Raw genomic sequence first — 20,506 nt, 5'->3', positions numbered from 1 at the left:
TTTTTTACTGTAACTGCAGGCAAGCATCTGGTACAAGCAGGCATCCATTACAAAAGATTTAGTTTCACTATCTTCTGGTGAGAGTTGAGCTTTTCATTGTTTTAAAGCCAATTTCTGGATTAACTGTGGTTCCATTTGAACTGTTAGAGGACGCGAGGCTGTCATCGGTAGTCCGATAACTGCGAGAGGAATTTTTTGCTGCCTTATATGAATAAAAAAGAAAGTGCTGGGAGACGTTCAGCTGTCCATGCCATCAACTTTTATGTTGACAACAACCGTCATTGTGATTTCACAGCTGGACAGCAATTGGGGAGTAATTATAAAAAATAAAAAATAAAAACAGTCTGATTTGAATGAATTAGTGGCAACATACTCTCAAACAAATATGGCCTTAGCAGCTCAACACGTGATGAGAGACAAGGGCCTTTTTAATTGCAGGGCAGTTTAAAAAGAACACAGCGAGTACACTGTGTCCCTTTTTCCCCAACCTTTCACTTTGTAATGACATGAGGTTTCCCCTCTGGATTGGGAACTGAGGTCCAATGAATTTGACAGTGGCCCAGATGGGACTCTACTGGCCTTCCCAAACTTCAAAACATCATATGAACTATTCTTTTGTGGGTTCTGTGTGAACTAAACATGCAAACGCCAAAAAGTGGTGATTTTTGACAAGACCTCATCGTCTTGCATGCTATTTATTTTATATTATAGCCATTATTGCACTAAAAATGAACTTTTTATACAAATGGGCTATACATAATTTTGTCTTGTCACCACTTCAAATGCTTTAAGGAACTAGACAAACTGTTCTAATGTCTCGTTTTAACTCATTTGCGGGATTATTTGACATGATAAAATTGCATCAAAACACTTATTTTTATATTTTTGGATGTTGCCACTTTCACAATGGAATGTTGATTTTGATTTGAAGATTTATATGAATCGGGACTGGTTGCCATGCTAATAACAGGCTTTAAATAACTTTAAATGTTTTTTTCTTAAGTAACCAAAAGGCGTTTAGTCCTTAGGAACTTGGTGGCAAAGCCAAACCTGTCTGTCTGTAAAGTTACTGATTGATGTTCGAGTTTTGCGACCATAAAATAAAGACTGTGAGCAGCAGGGCTCTAAATATTTTTCCTTGGGTGTAAATATCTGAAACGCCAAACACTCTTGTTCAGCAATTTTAATTACTCCCCACACTCGGACCAAACGTTTGTTTACCTCATGAGCAGAGTCACCAGGAGAATAAAATGTCACTGCCAAGGTAGTGCTGAGTCTCTCCCAACTCATAGTAACCAGAGATTGTGAACTAGTACACCAAGTTAATTTGGTTATGCCAGTTTTCTCTGGCTTGTTATTTGTTTACCCATATGTTTTTAGTTTTAATCTCATTACTTTAGATTTAGCATTTACTTGGTAAATCCATCACATTCATAATATTACTGTTTTAAAATCACAAAAGCCATGCAATAACTACAAACCCTTGAAGCACTTGAAGAAAAACAAATAATATTGTTGTTTTTTTTTATCCTGTAATCTCTCATTATGATGTAGATGTAACCTACATCTTGGAAGTTGAGCATCCTCATAATTGAACTACTCAAACTGATCGAAATAAAGACATGTGCGTGCAGAAACTTAGGAAAAGCAAATTCCGTGAGAACGTTAAGAAAAAAGTGCCCTGGTGGCTGAAGCTTAACTAGTCTATTACTTTTGGCTCAGTAGTCAGCACACTCAACTCCAGTGGTGACTGTTCAAGTTCAAAAGTATTGTTTTTTTTCAGGCCCGATACAGAACCATTCTTTTTGGTGTCATTCGTTTTAACATCAATCAGTTAAAATGTGGGTTTTAAATATGCTTTATGAATTCATGCTGGAAAGGTGGTTAACATGTCAGCCCCACTATTCTTAGGTCGAGGGTTTGATTCCGGGTGAGTGCTCACTGTGTGGAGTTTGTATATCCTCCCCTGGATTGCAGGGTTTTTCTCCTGGTACTCTGGTTTCCTCCCAGAATCCTTAAATCAGTTAGGGTAGGCTGGTTAAATACTCTAAATTGTCCATAGGGATGTGTATGAGCATGAATGAATGCCTACCAATTCAGTATACTAATATTGTAATACTATATTCTAATATTGCAGGTGTAATTCTCTTTGACCCCTGACTTTTAAAATGAGAACAATGTGCAGACAGAAGAGGATTCCGGGACTGGCTTTATTGACTGAATATAAAAAGATAAAATATGTGCTCTACTCATAAAAGTCTCCCATAATCCAGCACCACTGTTTGTTTTTTTGTGCAGTTGACAAAGTTGCCACACTATTTTTCTGTTTTTATAGCTTACTCATAGGAGCTATTTATGCAGTGCCGCTGTCAAGTTTGAAGCCCCATTTTGGAATGTTATTATTTTAATTGCATTTATTTTGTAATCCGTCCAATGTGAATGCACTCCCATGTAAAATTTGGGAAACATCACAGAGTGTTATTTAGCAAATACCACTTCCAAAGCAAAGACCACCATTGGCCATGTTTATTAATGCTACATTTCCAACTAAGTGTCTTACTTCCAAGTGGGAATTATAAGATGCATGCCATAAGCCAAATGGGAGACACAAGTCTGGTGTCACAACCTGCTGATTCAGCTGTACTTCCTTACTTGTCATTGAAAAAGAGCACACTGCCGTTCTGTCAAGGGATAAATGCATGGTGGCTGAATTTGTCCTGTGTTTGGCTACCATTTACCATCCCCACAGTGGTCGTGGTTCAGTCATTTCATTAGCACAGGCCAACAGAGGACTCCTCACTTGAAACTAACCTATAAAAGGAAAAAATATGTTACCACAGCACTTGATAGAAATATAAGAGCCCATCCGAAAGAAGACAATGATTAATCAAAACTATGCCTATAAGTAGGCAGGGAATACTATATATATATATATATATATATATATATATATATATATATATATATATATATATATATATATATATATATATATATATATATATATATATATATATATATATATATATATATATATATATATATATATATATATATATATATATATATATATATATATATATATATATATATATATATATATATATATATATATATATATATATATATATATATATATATATATATATATATATATATATATATATATATATATATATATATATATATATATATATATATATATATATATATATATATATATATATATATATATATATATATATATATATATATATATATATATATATATATATATATATATATATATATATATATATATATATATATATATATATATATATATATATATATATATATACACATATACATACATATGTAAACTTACACACATTTGAGTGATGTATCTTACAGTCAGGTGTGGAATTTGCGGTAATCACTTGTTCTTTAATGGAATTGGATGCAGTCCTGAGCCACATGTGGTGGTGAAAACCAGATTTGTTGTTCACATCTCCACTTAAAGCTGCATCTGTCCAGGACTGAAAAATTGCTCAGCAAGAGAATTACTGAGTTAAAGGGAAAAAAGAGCAAATAACAGCTTTTTTGTATGTTTGGAAACCAGAATATTAGCGCAAACCATAATGGCTGGCCAAGCAACTGGCCACAACTTCACTCTCCCAGGCTATGATGTAACGCCTGCCATTTCATAAGAAACATTCGCCCTCAAAGTCTATTTATGCGTTTCTCCATCTCCTCAGAATAAAGCAGCCTATGTTCATCCAAAATCCCTTTAAAAGTCCATTTATTCAATTCCAATGAATTACAATACAACTGCGGTGGCAACATCTTACAATTATTTTACAAGAGACAACTGTTGGGTTTGCTTTTTTGTATTCTTGCCTGATGCAAGCAACCAAGCTTCATAAATCACTACATTTGTGTACAAGTCCCACTTTGTGTCTGCTAAAACCTGCGGTACTGACCAGAAAAGTGTGTTTGGCTTACCACCAAGTCTCAGTTTATACAGCAAATCAGTGTAACCATTCTGTAATTGAATTGGTAACACTCCAGAGTAGTGCATTAGCAACACATGTCAGTGACTCTACATATCTGGGGCAAAACTAGCATGACTTGTGGATATTAAACCGAAAAGTATATTATAACGAAGGTGCTGTAAAACTGCATGGCTATCCAACTCCCAGCCAGCTGGTGTATGTCTCGTGAAATCTGCACTTCTAATTGTGGCAACCAATGTATGGCACTAAGGGCAGTCCTGCTTGTTTCGAAATATTTTCTAAATGGTAGTCAGATTTCCAATTTTATATTGAAGTGAAAGGATGTGTCAGCATGAATTACTAATTAATCGTTCTGGTTGATTTATATCGATTGTTGAGCACAATAAAATCCAGAAGGATTAAAAAAAAAAAGGTCAATATTGTCATGTTTTATATGTGCCATTTTGTTAGAAAGACAGGTTTCTATTCAAATGTCCATAATGCTTTAGCAAAAGAATACAATATGATGTCGTACCTGCACAAAATTGCCATCGATTCAAATAAACTAACGGAATTGAAAACAAACCTAAGCATAATTTTAATAGTGGAAACATTGTCATTTTATGGTACAGCAAGTATGGTACAAAGCATGCCATACTGGGGCTATTTTTAGCATGTTATTTTCTCAAGTACACACTGTTATGATAAGAAACCACCTAAAACAGTCTCTTGAAATCCTCCAATTATAGATCTGTATAGGCCATCAATCACTTAGTCAGTTCTGCTGTTTTTCTCACACAATTCCCTAGCCATGCCACTCTTCTTTTTCCCTCTGTCAGTCTATTCTTTCTTTGATACTGTTGCGCTTGTCATCACCACTGCCATTATCTTTTCACTTTGTTTGCAGCTAAATGTTCATTCTGACCTCATTTCTTTAGAAGAGGAAAATTTTCAAATGGGGACACTATGTTTTAACCGTGATTTTGAGGTCAACTGCTCACTCACGTTTTCCTAGTTATTTTTTGCCCTCTTTTGTGAAACTTTCCAGTGCTCCTGTTCGAACTCCCCCCGAAACCCCTCCTCTTTTCCTTGGTGCCCACGAGGCCATAGTGTGATTGCTGTAGGAGTAATCACTGCAATCCCAGTATCCCAGGAGTTGGCAGGGCACCCTGTTTGTCTCGGAACATTGTGTCCATGCTTTGCTGTGTGAACGCTGCGTCGCAGATTTGAGGGTGAAAATTTTAGTATGGTTTTGAAATATGTCACATATTACAATCCCGATGGTGTCAAGATGGTCTAATTTTTACAAGAGGGATTAAATTTGACATTTTGTCACTGGAACATTTTCATATTTTCAAAAAATGATCCTGATATTGTGGCACCATTAATTAATTGATTGATTAGTCAACCCAGATTTGTGTTTCTTTGCCAATTTACTGAATATTCAATACAATATCAACTCTATACGTTATAGCGGTCAACTCTTTGTTTAACATTATGATCTTTACCTTCATGAAGATTCAATTCAAAGGCATTTCCACTATGTATTAATCCAGATCAATGTCAATTGGGTCAGATTTTTGTATTGATACTGTCGGACATAATGATATAGTCATGGTAAAAATGGAAGCTAATGATACTTAAAATGCCCTGTCACACCCTAGTCTATCCTGCCCTCCCTTTTGAATGTGTTTTGCCGTTAACACCACTGAATGTTCAATCGTATCGTGAAATTGTTACCAGCTGGTGGACTTCCATACTTTTATGAACTTAGATGTGTGACAAATAAGAAAAAAAAATAGATCATTAAAATAGAGCTATTACACTATATCTCGTTAATTGATTGTCATTCGCAAATCTGGTGCAGCTTCTGTCACATTTTTGTACTTTAATCAGTATTGTGCACCTATGTTGAAATGCCTTTCATGAGTATTGTGCTCCAACAATCTCAGGTTTGAAGGGTGCTTCTTCCAGTAAGCATGTTGGACTTCCTTCCACAAATGCTCAAAATGATTTAGCTCAAGATTTATGCTCAGGACAGCCAAGTGTTTTGTTCTTACCCAACCATTTGTTTTAGTGGTTACGGTTTAGTCTTTGTTTTGTTTTTTACCTCTTTGAACTTGCATTATATTTATACAACCTAAATCACTGTCTCAACAGGCTTCAAAGGCCAACCGTTAAAATAAATATACGATCAATCCCTCCTATCGAACAAGGAAAATCTCAAAATTCCATCTAAGGATAAAAAATGAAGAAAATTTGAGAAGAGCGCAATAATTTGTGAGAAGTGTAAATCAACAATTTGATGAAAATATATGATGTATTTGTTGCCAACTATACAATAGTTGCCAATATTTAGTCTGCCATTATTCAGTGACGGCCCTCCAATGTATTTAATACAATATGGAGACATTTAACACACAGTTCCATTTCAAGTTGTTCATCTTGTGCCCTGCGATTGGCTGGCAACCAATTTAGGGTGTCACCTGTCTACTGGCCAAAGTATTCTCAAACTTTTGACAAAAAACATTTTAAACTAAAGATCATCGGGATAATATGTAAGGATGAAAACTATTAACAGAAAGAAAATTCAGTCATTCACTCAACAAAACACAACTCATCAATATAGTTCTTTTATTAATTCTCATTTAATTGTGAAAATAGTCTCAAGTATTATGATTTTCCCGCCGGCTTCTATGCGAGGATGCCTGTTTACATCTTGCTATCATTTGACATCCTAACAAGAAGCGATCAAGATGACAAAAGTGTCATTGACTGTTGCGGCAGACAAATCTGACACGTCTGGAGCGTCACTGGCCCTTTCATTCCTCACTAGCACCTATCACTGCCCAAAGTGCCAATTTGAGGGCACATTTTGGGAATATAACTCATGTAGTACGTGCCTTGAGGTTGTCACAGAAATGAAACACATAGGTGTAAATAAATGCTTGAGCCTCTCCACGGCTTCTGGCAGCGTGCTGGCACGGCCCCGGCGGCAGGAATGCTGTGCCCATCTGTCAACATGGAGCTGCCTTCACTGGCAGATACCACAGAGAGTATTTTGTTACCTGGCCCAGGCTGGATTTCACAACCTGGCTCATAAGTTGTATTAGGCCTTGGAGCTCCAGGAAGATTGTGAGCTTGAATAAGAAGGAGTTGTAAATGCATGTGTGTGCACGAGGACATCTGTCTAGTAAATACAGTTGTTTACTTCAGCAGACTTTATTGAGCGACAGTATAAACCAACAAGAATCTAGTTGTACCCTGCAATCATCTCGGTCTCATGGGTTTAATACTTATCATGAATGCTCTTCTCTATATAGGATCCTAAACGTGTGTGGTCGCACCACCTGAGCGACGAGTTCCCATACACACTGCTGGGAAAACAGTGCTTTGCTGTATCAGGACTCTGTGGCAGGGGGCAATTAGAGACATTTAGACAGAGACCAACTCTTCTCCAACAGTCTCCATTGAAGAGAGACAGACAGGCAGTGAGAGGCGACAGGAAGAGGACACTCACTCACTGGCATGACCAGCTATGCATCGATTTTAATTTACGAGGAATTCACTGCCGGACGGGGGGTTTGGTTCAACTTGAATTTTCAATTCACATAATTTCAACGGCTTTTTCAAGTTTTGATGGAAAAACTCAATAAACCAAGTGAACTCCCCCATGGGATTCAAATCTCGAGCCCAGATCTGTGAGGCTGACGCGCTAACCACTCATCCATACACCCTCAGCTTGCATATTAATTCAATATAGTTGATCAAATTCTCAATGATAACTTGATAAAATGAGTTGGCAATACGCTCAATGCAAACTTTTTCATTTTTAACTCCATAAGTTGTTTTCAAGTGAATGATTTGGAAACTGGGTGATTTTATAGAGTTGAAACACAAGTTACGATGTGATTGAAGTGTTGTCACCTTTAAGAGTTTTCACAAAAAGACATTTACAATTTGAGAACAAGAGACATTTTCTCAAATTTCACTTGTAGAATAGTAAATAACCTTTGCTTTTATTACTTGGATGAAAATACTGCTTGAAATCTGGAGCCTTCAGATATCACTAAATTCCCAGAATTGTTTTGCCAGATTTTCAACAGCAGATCTTCATCTGCTTTTTTACACCCTCACTTACATCTTCAGACAGAGAAAATCTTGCTGAATAAGATGATCGCTGATCTAGATTATTATTATATATTCTTCGTTAGGAGTACACTAAACCTTGCTTCGCACTCATATTGTACACTGCCAATGCTCCGAGTATCCCTGGCTGTCAAAGCCTGGGAATAATGGTCCGAAACAGACTTGATTCTGTCAGACACAGCAGGGCTGCCAAGATGACGACACCATGTTCAATGTTCTAAATACTGTATGGGTTGCCACCCAATTAAAGAGTGGTGAAAATGGGTGCGGAGCAAGTCAACAGTGCGTGTTTGTGTGCAGACCGATGGAAAGCCGGGGGACCAAACACGTGCGCAGACACCAATGCCCGATTTAAAGTCTTCTTGTAGTGTTGACAGCCCAAAAAAAAAAAAAAACTACATGCGTGCCTTTTTGTATGTTAAAGATGCTCGTATGTCAATTTTGGGGAAAATAGATGAAAAGATGAGCACTTAAATGAATGGGAGTCCAAATAAGTGGCACCTTGCATTTATCCCACCAGTTTAGTGTAGGTTTGTCCAGTTGGGATAGAGTTTAGTTTCCCATGACGCAACAACAGAAAATGTAGATCTTGTATCGATGATTTTATAATCTTTTACTGTGATTTACAATGTGTTATATTTTATTCAGTTATTGCTCTTACTAGTGTTTCAGTATAGAATTACTTTTAAATTTCTTATAAAGAAACCCCATTCATTCATTCTCAACACTGCTGATCCGTGTCAGGGTTATGGGGTGATGGAGCACATCCTTGCTGACTCCAGGCAAAAGGCAGACTACACCTTAGATCGGTCAGTAGTCAGTAACAGGGCACACATAAAAACAGACAACCAATCGCACATACCCAGGATTGGTCGTAATTCAATCACAGTTCAACCACTCAATTCTATATGGACGTATACTAGCAATCCGTTCTAATAGATAAAGTTGACTAAATTCAAAAAGACTATAAAGACTTTCATATATACATCTCAATGAACAATGTACCTTGCATTAACATCGTTCCCTAATCGACACTAAGTTTTGATGACAAAAATATCTGACATTTGTCTCCATGTTTTACATACAATATGATGCTGCACTCTTGTGGTCAAATTGTTTGCTGTTTCCAAATCTCTTTGCCTCTAACTGCCAAGAAACTATTACTATCTATATCACCCACTGATTCAGTTCTGTCAACCACATAGTAATTGTATCTTATCTTTTGTATATTTATCACAGTTGTCAATGTTACATAAAACACTCTAGTACAGTTAAGGTTTTTTTGTGAAAGTTATTTTAGAATGTGAGCAGTTGTAATTGTAAAAACAATGGAGGCAAATAATTGTACATTTGAGTTGCTAATTCTCTTTCCTGTATCTCGTGTGAATGTCAACAGTTATACAATATTTCTCTTGAAGTCTATTCATCAGTCCAGGACCTCCAGTATACAGTATCCTACAAGTGACCTCAAACGTCAGCTGCCGGAGGACATAGACAAAACTACAGCAGATGCAGGATGAAATTCATCCTGGCTGATCCTTAAGGGACCCAGACCACACCTTCAAGTCAGTGTAGTCCTGTGTGAAGTCTTGCCAAACTATGACCCTGACCATCATGAAGGAGGTCACATGATGAAGATGCTGCAGGCAGCATTGGCCACAAAGCAAACGATGCGTCGACAGATGCCCCTTGACATAAATGTCAATATTACAATTTTCCCTTACAACCTGACTCCAGATCAGGGGATTATTTAGATTACAGCAATGTACTATTGTGATAAACGATACAGTGGTTGATGATCTTTGTTGCAACAGGACAGGTGCAAGTCTGGGTTATGAACTTTAGGCCTTCTCTCATCTCACGGTCATTTTTTCCTGCTTTTTTACTGAACTTTTCACCTTATCTCTATCTTTTTAGGACTTCTCTTTAATCAAAATATAAAAAAGAAGAGTGCATTATAAAGGATGAGAACAAATGCCAAATGTGTAATTTGAAAACAATTTTTGTCATTTCTTTTCTATTTTAGATTCTGAGCCACCTGGTGGCAGTGTTGCTTAAAGATAAGACTTGCTGGAATCACCAGTACCCAAATAAATTGGACGTGTAATGCAGTCAATAGCAGACATTGAGGAAAAACAAAGTGCATTGCAGTCCTTGCATAATTTTGTGGATGGAGGATGGTCTCAAAACATTCATTCATTTGAATTTGTGCCTATACATTTATACTTTTGATTTCAAAGCATTTATTTTGATTTTATTCGATTTTTTTCAAGTATGGCCATAGCTCGTTTGCACACACACACACACACACACACACACACACACACACACACACAAACACACACACACACACACACACAAACACACACACACACAAACACACACACACAGACACAGACACACACACACACACGCACACACACACACACACACACACACACACACACACACACACATTTCAAAACACCCACACGTTGGCCCAGCGGAAGTTTTTAAGCAAGCTTATCAGCATCTTTATCTGAACTGAAGATGTCCCACCGAAAAAAAGGTCAAAGGGGACAAAGCATTAAGGATATGAAACACATGCCAGACGTTGAATTTACAGTCGGCACAGAAGTTTACATGAAAACTTACAAGCATGATTTTCTCCACCGACGGGCTGCCAGTTCGCCACTTTTTGACGAGCGAAAACGAGGCCAACTCTCGGGTTTACTTTATTGGACCAATTATTAAGACAGTGTTGACTCTGCGCGTCTCGGAAGGATTGCGCGTCCATTCATCAGCTGCAGAGGCGCACAAATAGTCTTTAAAACTATAAACACGGCCCAGGTCGGAGCCAGAGGGACCCATTTAGCCCGTGGCTGTGCTAAACGCTACAGATAAAACAAACGATAATACTGTCTGTCTCCCAGCCCAGTCTCCACTCGCATTAAGCGGCTTCTCTCAAACAGTACACACACACACACACACGCACATGCGCACCCACGCTCTTTACGCGTCAGTGCACGCAGTTTGAGCGCACGCACACTCTTCTCCACTTAACTGCAGTCATTATTAGGGATTTTATTGATCCTGATTGGAATTGTGAACAAGTTCTGAAATGGAAGTAGTTGGATGACTTTCGCCAGATGTGATCAGAAAAAAAGTTAGTCATAAAAGCATACTGTTAGAAATTAATGAAAATATATCTGGGTATCTATCATTCGTCACTATATTCTTTCATGAATAAACACCAAAGGAATAAACGTGAAGAATTATGGTTTATATAAGACTCACGTTTGCAGTTTTCCTGGATATTATGGATGTAATGATACATCGATCTGGATCAATACATTAATCAGAACCCAATACATCAATTGATTAAGCCATGAACCATTAAATTTATTATATGGCAATACATTGATCAATATTATAATCATTTACCGTAGGGGAATGTATAGAAATATCAATAAAACATCAAATGATGTGGAAAAATCATCAAATCATTTTTCATATAATGATATTTCAACGACTTGGAACCATATGTAATTAATGAAAATGAATAGATGAAATCTAATTGTGAACCAAACCACAGCCACGTAAATTGGGGGTCGATTTGGTTGCAGTATTGTGGGTGTCACATATAGCACTTGTGAGCCGGCAGCATGGGTGGGTGGGTGTGGGTGTGTGTGTTGTGTGTTGTGTGTGTGTCCAGGTTTGTTGTCGTCTGTTATCACGTCCAGATAAGACCGACAGTGGCTCCAGCATCTCTCGGAGGCAGACGGCGGAGAGTGTAGCTTGTGGTTTCAGGTTCCGTGTTCAAACCTTTTGTTTGCTCCATTTCTTGACCCCTTGGCTGCCCCATTTCCTCGTCTATGATGAGCGACGAAATGACACCCAAAGTGTGCAGACAAACCAAATAGTGAGAGGGGAGGGGGTTACTATCGTTAGAACTTCTCACTAAAGAAGGGTACATACATGTTTTAGTAATTTATAATAAAGAAGCAATCGTAATGAGGCAAGTGGGAATATGCAGAACTGCAGGTGGAGGAATATAAATATATAATATATAAAATAAATTAGCTACATCAACATTTATAAAGATTAAGTACAATTTGTTGAAAGAAAAACTTCTTTTAAATGACACAATTTCAAAGTCGTTAAAATAATTAATCTTGTTAATATTCTTGTTTTTCTTTCAAAACATCAAAACGTTGTAATTGTTGTTTTGTATTTCTATAGTGAGAGCACATAAGTGTAAAAGTGTGTAAAAACAAGCAAAAGTAGTGTGGTTTGAGACAAAGCCACGTCCAATATTAATTTACTTATTCTATTCATTACAAGTGTCACATTTCACTCGTATTAGGTAATGATGAATTCTATTACTAATTCCAGGTGTCAAAATTAACTTATATAAGGTAATGATGATGATGCTGTAGCCCTACAAAGACCTCTCAGACAGTGTCCATGCAAAATCTGAACATTATTACCATTATGAGTTTAGATAATTGAGCTGGTGCTTGCTAGGGCAACAGTTAAGATTGAGAAAGACCTTTAATTCTTTTCTTGGTATATAAATAGTTTCAGAAATTATTATGAGCTTCACACACAATTGTAATTTAGGGCAGTTCATTACAATTAGTCTGACTTCCTTTACTGTGGATCACAACATGGGGCCCAACATGTGTCAGACCTCATAGCCATGTCATTTGGAAGTACACCGTGGAGACCTTTCTTGCCCACCCTCAGGGGGGGGGGGGGGGGGGTAGAGAGGGTTAGAGAGAGAGGGAGAGAGAGAGAGGGAGACCAAAAAGTGTGTAACTTTGACGCTCAAAATGACTGAGGGTTTCACCGAGGACCAGCGTGTGGTGTCTACCAAAGAAATATTTTCTTCTGATAAACATTGTCAGTAAGGGACAAGGACTTGTCTTCTCCTCGTTGCCTCCACATGACAGTTTAATAGTCGTTGGCGATGTTTCCGAGCCCCAGCACGTCCACTCCCTTCTCTGTCAAGGATATATTAAACCTGGAGCACAGCCATGAGCTCATGTCCTCTCTGGAGCTGTCTTCTCGCATGGATTTTTGCAGCTCCACCCCACCGTCCTTCTGCTGCGCGTTGGGTCGTCTGAAGCACGAGCCCGTGCGGGACATGGCCACGGGTGTCCCGCTTTTCGACGAGGAGATCCATCACCAGGAGCCCAAATTTGCTGCAGCCATTTACGGGAAACCACTCACGCAGATGGAGGTAGCCAAGGAAGAAGCGGCAGGCCTGTTGGAAGGGAAAAATGGAAAAGGTGAGATGATGTTGAAAAGTACATTTTTTGGGGAGAAGAAAGGCATGAAACACCTTAACACAAGATTTTAATGGTAAAATTTTGGGAACATTTCAACTATTCACACAAGTCAGGTGAATTTTATGAAGTAGGCAATAATGCATTCAAACAAATGAATCAAGTTATTAGGAAAATAAGTGATGGGCAGTTGACAAGACAATGTTATTTTTCCCCAAGAAAGTTAATGATACCAAATATCTCATTTGTTTAATAATTTGAGCCTACAGTGATCTGCAGTTCCCCCTCAAGTTGAATGAAAATTCAAATTAATAATGATAACCTCAAACAAACCTATTAAATTTTTCTATGATGGCAACCAATAAAATTGACTCATAAAAGGACAAAGGTTTTTTTAAAAAAGACAAATTATCTTTATAAAACTAGATGTGGTATATATATTTTGGAATCTAAATTGGCTCATAGTAAAAATTGCATTAAAAAAGTCAGGCTATGCACACAAAAAAACACATTACATACTCTTGTGCTAAGAAATAATTTTTGCCTTTTCTTGCCTGCCCCTGGAAGAATCGAGCCCACCAGCCGATGCCCCAGACGACACAAAGCCCGACGACCCTAGCCGCCCAAAGGCCCGGCGACGGCGAAAGCCCCGGATCCTCTTCTCGCAGGCTCAGGTTTACGAGCTGGAGCGTCGCTTCAAGCAGCAGCGCTACCTGTCCGCCCCGGAACGAGACCACCTCGCCGGGGTCCTCAAACTCACCCCGACCCAGGTGAAGATCTGGTTCCAAAACCGGAGGTACAAGTGCAAGCGACAGAGGCAGGACCAGAGCCTGGAGATGGTGTCCCTACCTCCACCCCGGAGGGTGTCGGTGCCGGTGTTGGTGCGGGACGGCAAGCCGTGCGTGTCGGCCGAGGCCGGCTCGTGTAACCCGCCTTACTGCGTCGCTCATGTCAACCACTTCGCTTACAACAACTACCCGCAGTTTAACTCCACCTGCGCGACGAACTATGCCTGCACTTACCCCACGGCCGGCATGCAAACGGGGACCCCAAATAATGGCAATTACATGAACTTTGGCGTGGGGGATTTCAACAACGCGCAGTCCACTTTTCCCCCCACTAACGGGGGGACCTCGCTACATGGCATTAGAACTTGGTAGTAATAATAATCGGCTGCTTTATTTGACTGCATGTATGGATCAACACTTTTGTTAAATATTTAACCCTGACTTTTCGGTCCTAAAATATTGTTTTTATTTTGTTCGGATGTTTTCTTTTGTGTTATGAGAGCGAAATAATCAAAAATCAAATAAATAAAGAGCACAACAAAATGGTTCCAATTCTGCTATGGAAGTAAAATAATGTTTTATAGCACATTTAAAGAAAAATTGTCAGAGTTTAACGTTTTATTATTGGAGTTGCAATTTAACCCTTGAGGAGACAGTGGTCACCTATTGAAGTTTCCTTATAAACCATTAAAGGGAACATGTTTATTTTTTGACAATTAAGAAGTAACTTCAATATGAGAAAAATATTCTATATATCATTATAGTATCAAAAATGTGTTTTACATCATGTATATGATCATAAATTTATAAATTCATATTGTTAAGAAAAATTCACACTGTCTACTCCAAGTAATACTAAAGTTTGCTTTCCTTGCAAGGTTCTGGTCGTGATAGAAGTTCAATTAATTTGGACTAGGAGGGTGAATGCTCATTCAGCGTTGTAGCAATCACGAGTGCGCCGTAAAGATCTACATAGAATATATATATAGATTTTTTTTAAATCATAATTTGTGCTTCATGAACAGGTGAACATATTTAAACTGCACCGCAAGAGAGCTTTTGCCATGATTGACTCCTATAGTTAAATTAATACTAAAAAGAAGGGTGTGTCCCACTTAGCCCAGTACATATGGGTTGTGTCACGTTAAAATGTTCAAGTGGCTATTATGAGACTTCATTCAATGTGCTTAAATAAGGTTAAAAGGTTGTTAGAAGTTTACATATTTTACAACTTGCTGTCAGTTCCACATACACTCACTCAACTTGTTGAACGGCTGCAGCCGGCAGGGAGAGATGGCTGTACGTGACCTTGACTTATCCATGCTTATATGAAGGACAAAACCTTTACTGTTGTTGAAAACAATAGCGATAGAAGTAATTTGCTTAAAATTCTGATTCATGAAAGCATAAGACTGGAACATCAGGAATATTATTTATCAAACTGCCAAGTTTAGACAGCATAAAGTTTAAGTGATTTAACAATTCATGGCCATTCATGGCAAAATGCCTCCAATCCATTTTGACTAGGAGAGGCTGTATACCAACAATCGCTGCAACCCTTCTGGTCTAACTGAATCGAACATCTACCGGCCTCAATGGCAGCCAACCCCAGTGTTTTAAAGAAAAAGACTCATTTTTCAAAATATGGCAACGTGAAATACGTACGGCGAGGTCATGTGGCTTCTCTGGACACGCTCTCCTACGAGGTGCTGAAAAGGCAACGTCAGATAACAAATCCACACACACCAAAAATATCCGCCACCATCACCCTCGGCCCACACTGGAGAGGGGAAAAACGGACAGGAGAGTTTGCTTTTCCGGGTCTTATCTGAAGAAAGACAGGGTGTGTGCTGTTCTCTCTCCGCCATTCACATATGTCCAAGGTAATACGTGGCTACGTGCAGAATAACAGGTGCTAACAGGACTCAGAAAGTTAAAATGCACAAGAGTTCATTAGAACGGTTATTTTATTAAAATAGTAGTTGTGTATTAGTAACCCGGGCTTTAAGTATAGTGGCAATGTCATACTTATCACTAGGGATGTACCAATCACATATTTTTGCATCTGACTCAAAATCGCTTAATCCGATATGCAGGAAATGTATAAAGTAGGGGTGGAAAAAGTACTATATTCAAATATATTTGGTCCACCCATTTTGAGTAGAGCTATCACAAAATTGCAATCACATAAAAGAGTGACTTTAACAAATTTTAACAGATTTCCGATAAATTCCTATCGGATTTCTGATAAAGGGGACATCCCTATTTATCAGAGTGGTGGATTTTGGCACCTCAAGAGAATAGGTGGCACAAATGCCAGATTAAGACACATTATGTTTAAAGTCCATCTTGCCAAAAATAGAACCTATTTTTTGGTTGATGACAGCGAGCAGAAGGACACAACAACGTCCATTTGAGGTTGTTTCTGCTGGCGTAAGGAAAGTGCTGCTATGTGGTTATGGCTTGTCGGCCTCAAAAGAAGGGAAAAATTCTTTTCTTCAAGATGTAGAAGACAGTGGCGAGGAAGAGGGCAAGTGCGAGAAAGATGAGCAGTTTATCAGTGAGCTCCCTGCGGTTGTACTTGGTGATGAGCTTCCTCCCAAGATGGATGGTCCCAGTCATAGTTTTGAATTCGTCATTGGTCTCATGAATGGTGCGGGATGATGTCGCTACAAATAATATGTACAATATGTAAATGCTCATGTTGGATGTTAGACTTGCCTGGATAGTAAGTGGCTGGTAGGGCTGAATAATATGGGAAAAAACTGACTAGGCAACTTTTTGGAGGTTTGTGATATTAAAAATAGATTTTTTTTAGCAGATATAAAATGGCCTGTGACATGAATAAAGTTTGTTTTTGCTTATCACCCAGTACTACTTCCATTCGTCTATTTTATACATTGCTTACCTGCAGATTGGTCAGCAGCCAATTATCTGACACACTTGATTTATCTTGAGGCAAATGTATTTCTATTTATGAGTTTTACCTAGCGTAGTAATGGTCTCCTCGCTTTGATTGACCTGTTGGGCCATCATTCGACTGATGCTCATCAGATTCTTTGTAATGTCACTGGATGTATGGGCCAGATCTTGCTTGCTAATCTTCCTAAAAAAAAGGAAAATACATTTTACAATGGGAGCTTTAGTAAAATACTTCTTAATAGAAAACTCCACAAATATTGAAGGCTCAACTTCATCATGATGGGAAACACTGTTGAATTTTGTTTTGTTTTTACTTGAAATGTTGAAATTTAAAGATAACTTATGATGTTGATACCCTGTTTGTAGAACCCTAAAAAAAGGCATGCCAGAATGGATTGCGGTTCCACTGTACGAGTTTCAGTCTGCCCGAGCTGAAACCTGACTCTGTCACGTTTGTTCAAAGTTTCCCCTCACCTCTGTCTCGCGCCACTATCAGCCCCATTAAGGAGCGCCTGCTTCTCCATATTGTCGATTGACAACTTGCTGGCCAGGTTGGACTTCCTCCAGGCGGTCTGGTTGCTGCCACAAACACACACACATACACGCACACACAATTTCTTTCACAACATAGCCACTGGCATGTTTGCATAGGCGCTTAAAAAGGGATACAAATTCCATTCATTTTCTCTTATCATTCTATTCTTTGGCACTGTGCTGAAGTATAGCCTGGCAAAAATGGTGATTTTAAATGAGTTACCTGTGCATTTGTTTTCTGTGTCCCTCAACTTGAATGATTAATGTTTGCCTGTCAGACTCTTTGTCCTGCTCCATCGCCATTTGCTCTAAATTCTGTCCAAAAGAAAATTAGGCAAAGGGAATTATAAAGTGCTTTATGACTAGATGTTTGTGTGTTGAAATTCTTACTTGTATACGCAATCGTAGATTGTGGAAACTCTTCTTCACGTCCCCGTTGAGCTCCGTTAACTTGCTTTGAGGACCTTTGCACTCGTTGATATCCTGACACAAAGGTAAAATTAACATTTGCAATAAGCAAAAATTATTTAAGCCAGTGGCCAAATTTTAAAACTATATTTAGCCAATAATCCTATATGATCTTGTGATAATAATATCAATAACAACATAGAATAAAGCTTATAGAATATTTATATATTAGTTGCTGTAACATTGCAATTTTGCATCAGTCCTGAAAAGTTGGTAAGGATGAAGGAAAAAAAGAAAAGAAATCGAATTTTCTGCAACTATAATGGAAAAATAACAAGAGCCAGAAACCCAGTCGTCAACATCTGCTTCTTCTGTTTACGCGTCATCATATTTTGACGCGCAGGAGAGGAAATGGCAAATAAAGACGTTCCAGTGCAATGACAACTTCAAAAACTACCAGGTTCTAACACAATCTGATATGCCCAACCAAAGCAAAAAAAGAAAACGCACCTGGATGAGAGCTTTCACCTCCAGATCATATTTTAAAATTTCCTGTTCACATATTCGGAGGTGTACTTCGGAAGTAGCCATATTGTCAACGTAGACGCAGTGGATATTATATGAATGACACTGGATTTTTTTCAGAGAACTCAGCAGCGCAAATGGCCAACGGCCATATTGCAACAGAAACTTCACTGGCATGGGTGTCAGGTTTGCCTATAAAAAAAAATCTAATCAGATATGACCAAGAAAAAACCCCAAACGCTCATTATTAATGCAAATATTTGATAATATAATTGCAAATTAGATTAAAGACCAACAGAAAACAACTTGACAGCTGATAAATTCAACATTATAAGATAGTAAAGGTCCGTATAAAAAAGGCCCAACACAAAATTAATGACATGTTTAGATTTATTCAATTGAACACTCAGCAGCAACCAATAATATATGTACACTAGACAAGAAAATGATTATATTTAGTTTAAAGCACACACAGCAGGGATATATTTTAAAGAGAATTGATTCCGTTTTGTACAAGGCACAGATGTGGTGTCACTCTTGAAGGCCACGGGGATGTTGAGTTCAAGGTATTTCATTGCAGCAGGATTGCAGCATGTGGTAAAAAGAAAGTGCTCCATGGGTTTGCAGACATTTCTGTTTTGAGAGCAAAAGTAGGGTTGGGTGACTTTTTACAATTATATATCATTTAAAAATACATTTTGAAGAGGCCTGACTTTTCTATCATTTTCATGTTTCTTTTAGAATTTGCAATGGCAACCCCCCCAGTGCTACTGCAACATTTAAATAATTTTGGGTGCAACACCCAAGTGTTTACCTGCAGTGCCAGGTGCTTTTAAGACCAGTGGAGGTTAAGGTACCAGATGGTATCAGTGGACAGGGAAGGTCCGAACAGTGGGTTCAACTGGGCCAGAATTGCAATCAACCAGCTAATGGAACAAAACAAATAAGTTATTTTCTTACTCAACCACTGTTTGTCTGCTGCCCTCTTGTGTCCATGTGATGTAATACTTACAACAAGTAGCAGCAAACGGAAGTTAATATCAGCATTGTGATGATCACTCTGTGGGCAAAACAAAAGTACGTTTTTGGCGACAGAAAATTGGGAAGTTTCACAGTTTTTTTTCCATAGATGAGCTATTTTTATTAGAAGCAACATAGGATAATTCACGAATTTGGTGTTTTCTTTAGACAGAAATACAAAAGCTAGAAAGCGTTCGCATTTTCACACAGGAGACACATGATCCGTCGAATGCACCCTTCTAACACTTTATGTTAAACTAAATAACATAGATACGACACATCAAAAACTCCCAAATACGTATGCTAGTGATAATGACAGATGATAAACAGCAGCAAATGGGACGCATCAAAAATGAAGTTAGCAGAAAGCTAATGAAGTTTACTCTCACCCTTTGTTTGGTCCTTTGGGGATAAACCATGGAACCACTCCTCCAACTATGCCCCAAAACAGGGTCATTACAGACATGGTGATGACGAAACTTAAATCTGCCATGGTTGGATAAGGCCAAAAAGTGTTAATTATCACACGAGCAAAACTTCGACCAACTTGAGAGGCAAGGCAGCAAAGGTCATGTGACTTCTTCACGAGCAAAGGAGGAAGTTCCAGTGCGCATGCCCCAAACCACGCGCGGGTGAGTTTTCGCTTTAAAATGTTTGAGCTTTTATTTGATAAATGTGGTCAATTTAACCTATCATATCATCCAACGTGTGGAAAGTTCTAGCTATACTGTCTGTTTAGAGAGCAGTTCATTACTTGGCAGTAATATTTGTTATTCCAAATGAATGGTATCATTTTATCGAACATATACCCTATCCATTCATATTTGTCATTGTCTCATGTTAGTGTTTTTTATTTCATTTCAAAAAGCAATTAACACAGATGAGATTAATATCCAAATGTGAGTTCCCTCTACTA

The 20,506-nt window shown here is 38.2% G+C and overlaps 4 protein-coding genes across 5 annotated transcripts in view; 2 read left to right on the top strand and 2 right to left on the bottom strand.

Moving 5' to 3' along the window:
- Positions 1–12,915: 12,915 nt before the first annotated feature.
- nkx2.5 (NK2 homeobox 5) lies at positions 12,916–14,617 on the top strand. The gene is made up of 2 exons (XM_077733003.1): positions 12,916–13,396; positions 13,961–14,617. The coding sequence occupies exons 1-2, from the start codon at positions 13,075–13,077 to the stop codon at positions 14,551–14,553; spliced, it is 915 nt and encodes a 304-aa protein (XP_077589129.1). The 5' UTR covers positions 12,916–13,074; the 3' UTR covers positions 14,554–14,617.
- Positions 14,618–16,130: 1,513 nt separating this feature from the next.
- On the bottom strand, positions 16,131–18,686 carry bnip1a (BCL2 interacting protein 1a). Of its 2 annotated transcripts, XM_077732874.1 has the most exons (6): positions 18,556–18,686; positions 18,028–18,120; positions 17,861–17,952; positions 17,578–17,682; positions 17,169–17,287; positions 16,131–16,850 (listed from the first exon to the last, which is right to left on the bottom strand). In XM_077732874.1, exons 1-6 carry the CDS (start codon positions 18,634–18,636, stop codon positions 16,654–16,656), a joined length of 687 nt encoding a protein of 228 aa, XP_077589000.1. In that variant the 5' UTR covers positions 18,637–18,686; the 3' UTR covers positions 16,131–16,653. The 2 variants fall into 2 exon arrangements, with proteins under 2 accessions (XP_077589000.1, XP_077589001.1); XM_077732875.1 differs by lacking the exon at positions 17,578–17,682.
- Positions 18,687–18,942: 256 nt separating this feature from the next.
- Positions 18,943–20,209, bottom strand: atp6v0e1 (ATPase H+ transporting V0 subunit e1). The gene is made up of 4 exons (XM_077732611.1): positions 19,980–20,209; positions 19,583–19,630; positions 19,385–19,496; positions 18,943–19,203 (listed from the first exon to the last, which is right to left on the bottom strand). The coding sequence occupies exons 1-3, from the start codon at positions 20,081–20,083 to the stop codon at positions 19,403–19,405; spliced, it is 246 nt and encodes an 81-aa protein (XP_077588737.1). The 5' UTR covers positions 20,084–20,209; the 3' UTR covers positions 18,943–19,203; positions 19,385–19,402.
- LOC144207241 (serine/threonine-protein phosphatase 2A 55 kDa regulatory subunit B beta isoform) overlaps positions 20,206–20,506 on the top strand; it is a 33,342-nt gene continuing 33,041 nt past the window's right edge. Inside the window, exon 1 of the mRNA XM_077732608.1 lies at positions 20,206–20,222. The gene's annotated coding sequence lies outside the window, so the exon portion shown is untranslated. The remainder of the gene's footprint in view (positions 20,223–20,506) is intronic.

Source organism: Stigmatopora nigra, chromosome 14 (assembly GCF_051989575.1).
Source record: "Stigmatopora nigra isolate UIUO_SnigA chromosome 14, RoL_Snig_1.1, whole genome shotgun sequence".
Lineage (NCBI taxonomy): Eukaryota > Metazoa > Chordata > Actinopteri > Syngnathiformes > Syngnathidae > Stigmatopora > Stigmatopora nigra.
Note: the sequence above shows the minus strand (reverse complement) of the source record. Positions and strands in the feature narration are given on the sequence as shown.

Bases quoted from the DNA above. Each gene is read 5' to 3' on its own strand.
- nkx2.5 (XM_077733003.1), top strand. From the start codon at position 13,075: ATGTTTCCGAGCCCCAGCACGTCCACTCCCTTCTCTGTCAAGGATATA. The intron at 13,397-13,960 runs GTGAGATGATGT...TGCCCCTGGAAG, and splicing joins GGAAGGGAAAAATGGAAAAG to AATCGAGCCCACCAGCCGAT.
- bnip1a (XM_077732874.1), bottom strand. From the start codon at position 18,636: ATGGCTACTTCCGAAGTACACCTCCGAATATGTGAACAGGAAATTTTA. The intron at 17,953-18,027 runs GTAAGAATTTCA...TCTTTTGGACAG, and splicing joins ATCTACGATTGCGTATACAA to AATTTAGAGCAAATGGCGAT. The intron at 16,851-17,168 runs GTAAAACTCATA...TATTATTTGTAG, and splicing joins GGAGACCATTACTACGCTAG to CGACATCATCCCGCACCATT.
- atp6v0e1 (XM_077732611.1), bottom strand. From the start codon at position 20,083: ATGGCAGATTTAAGTTTCGTCATCACCATGTCTGTAATGACCCTGTTT. The intron at 19,631-19,979 runs GTGAGAGTAAAC...TTTTGCCCACAG, and splicing joins CCCAAAGGACCAAACAAAGG to AGTGATCATCACAATGCTGA. The intron at 19,497-19,582 runs GTAAGTATTACA...TTGTTCCATTAG, and splicing joins TCCGTTTGCTGCTACTTGTT to CTGGTTGATTGCAATTCTGG.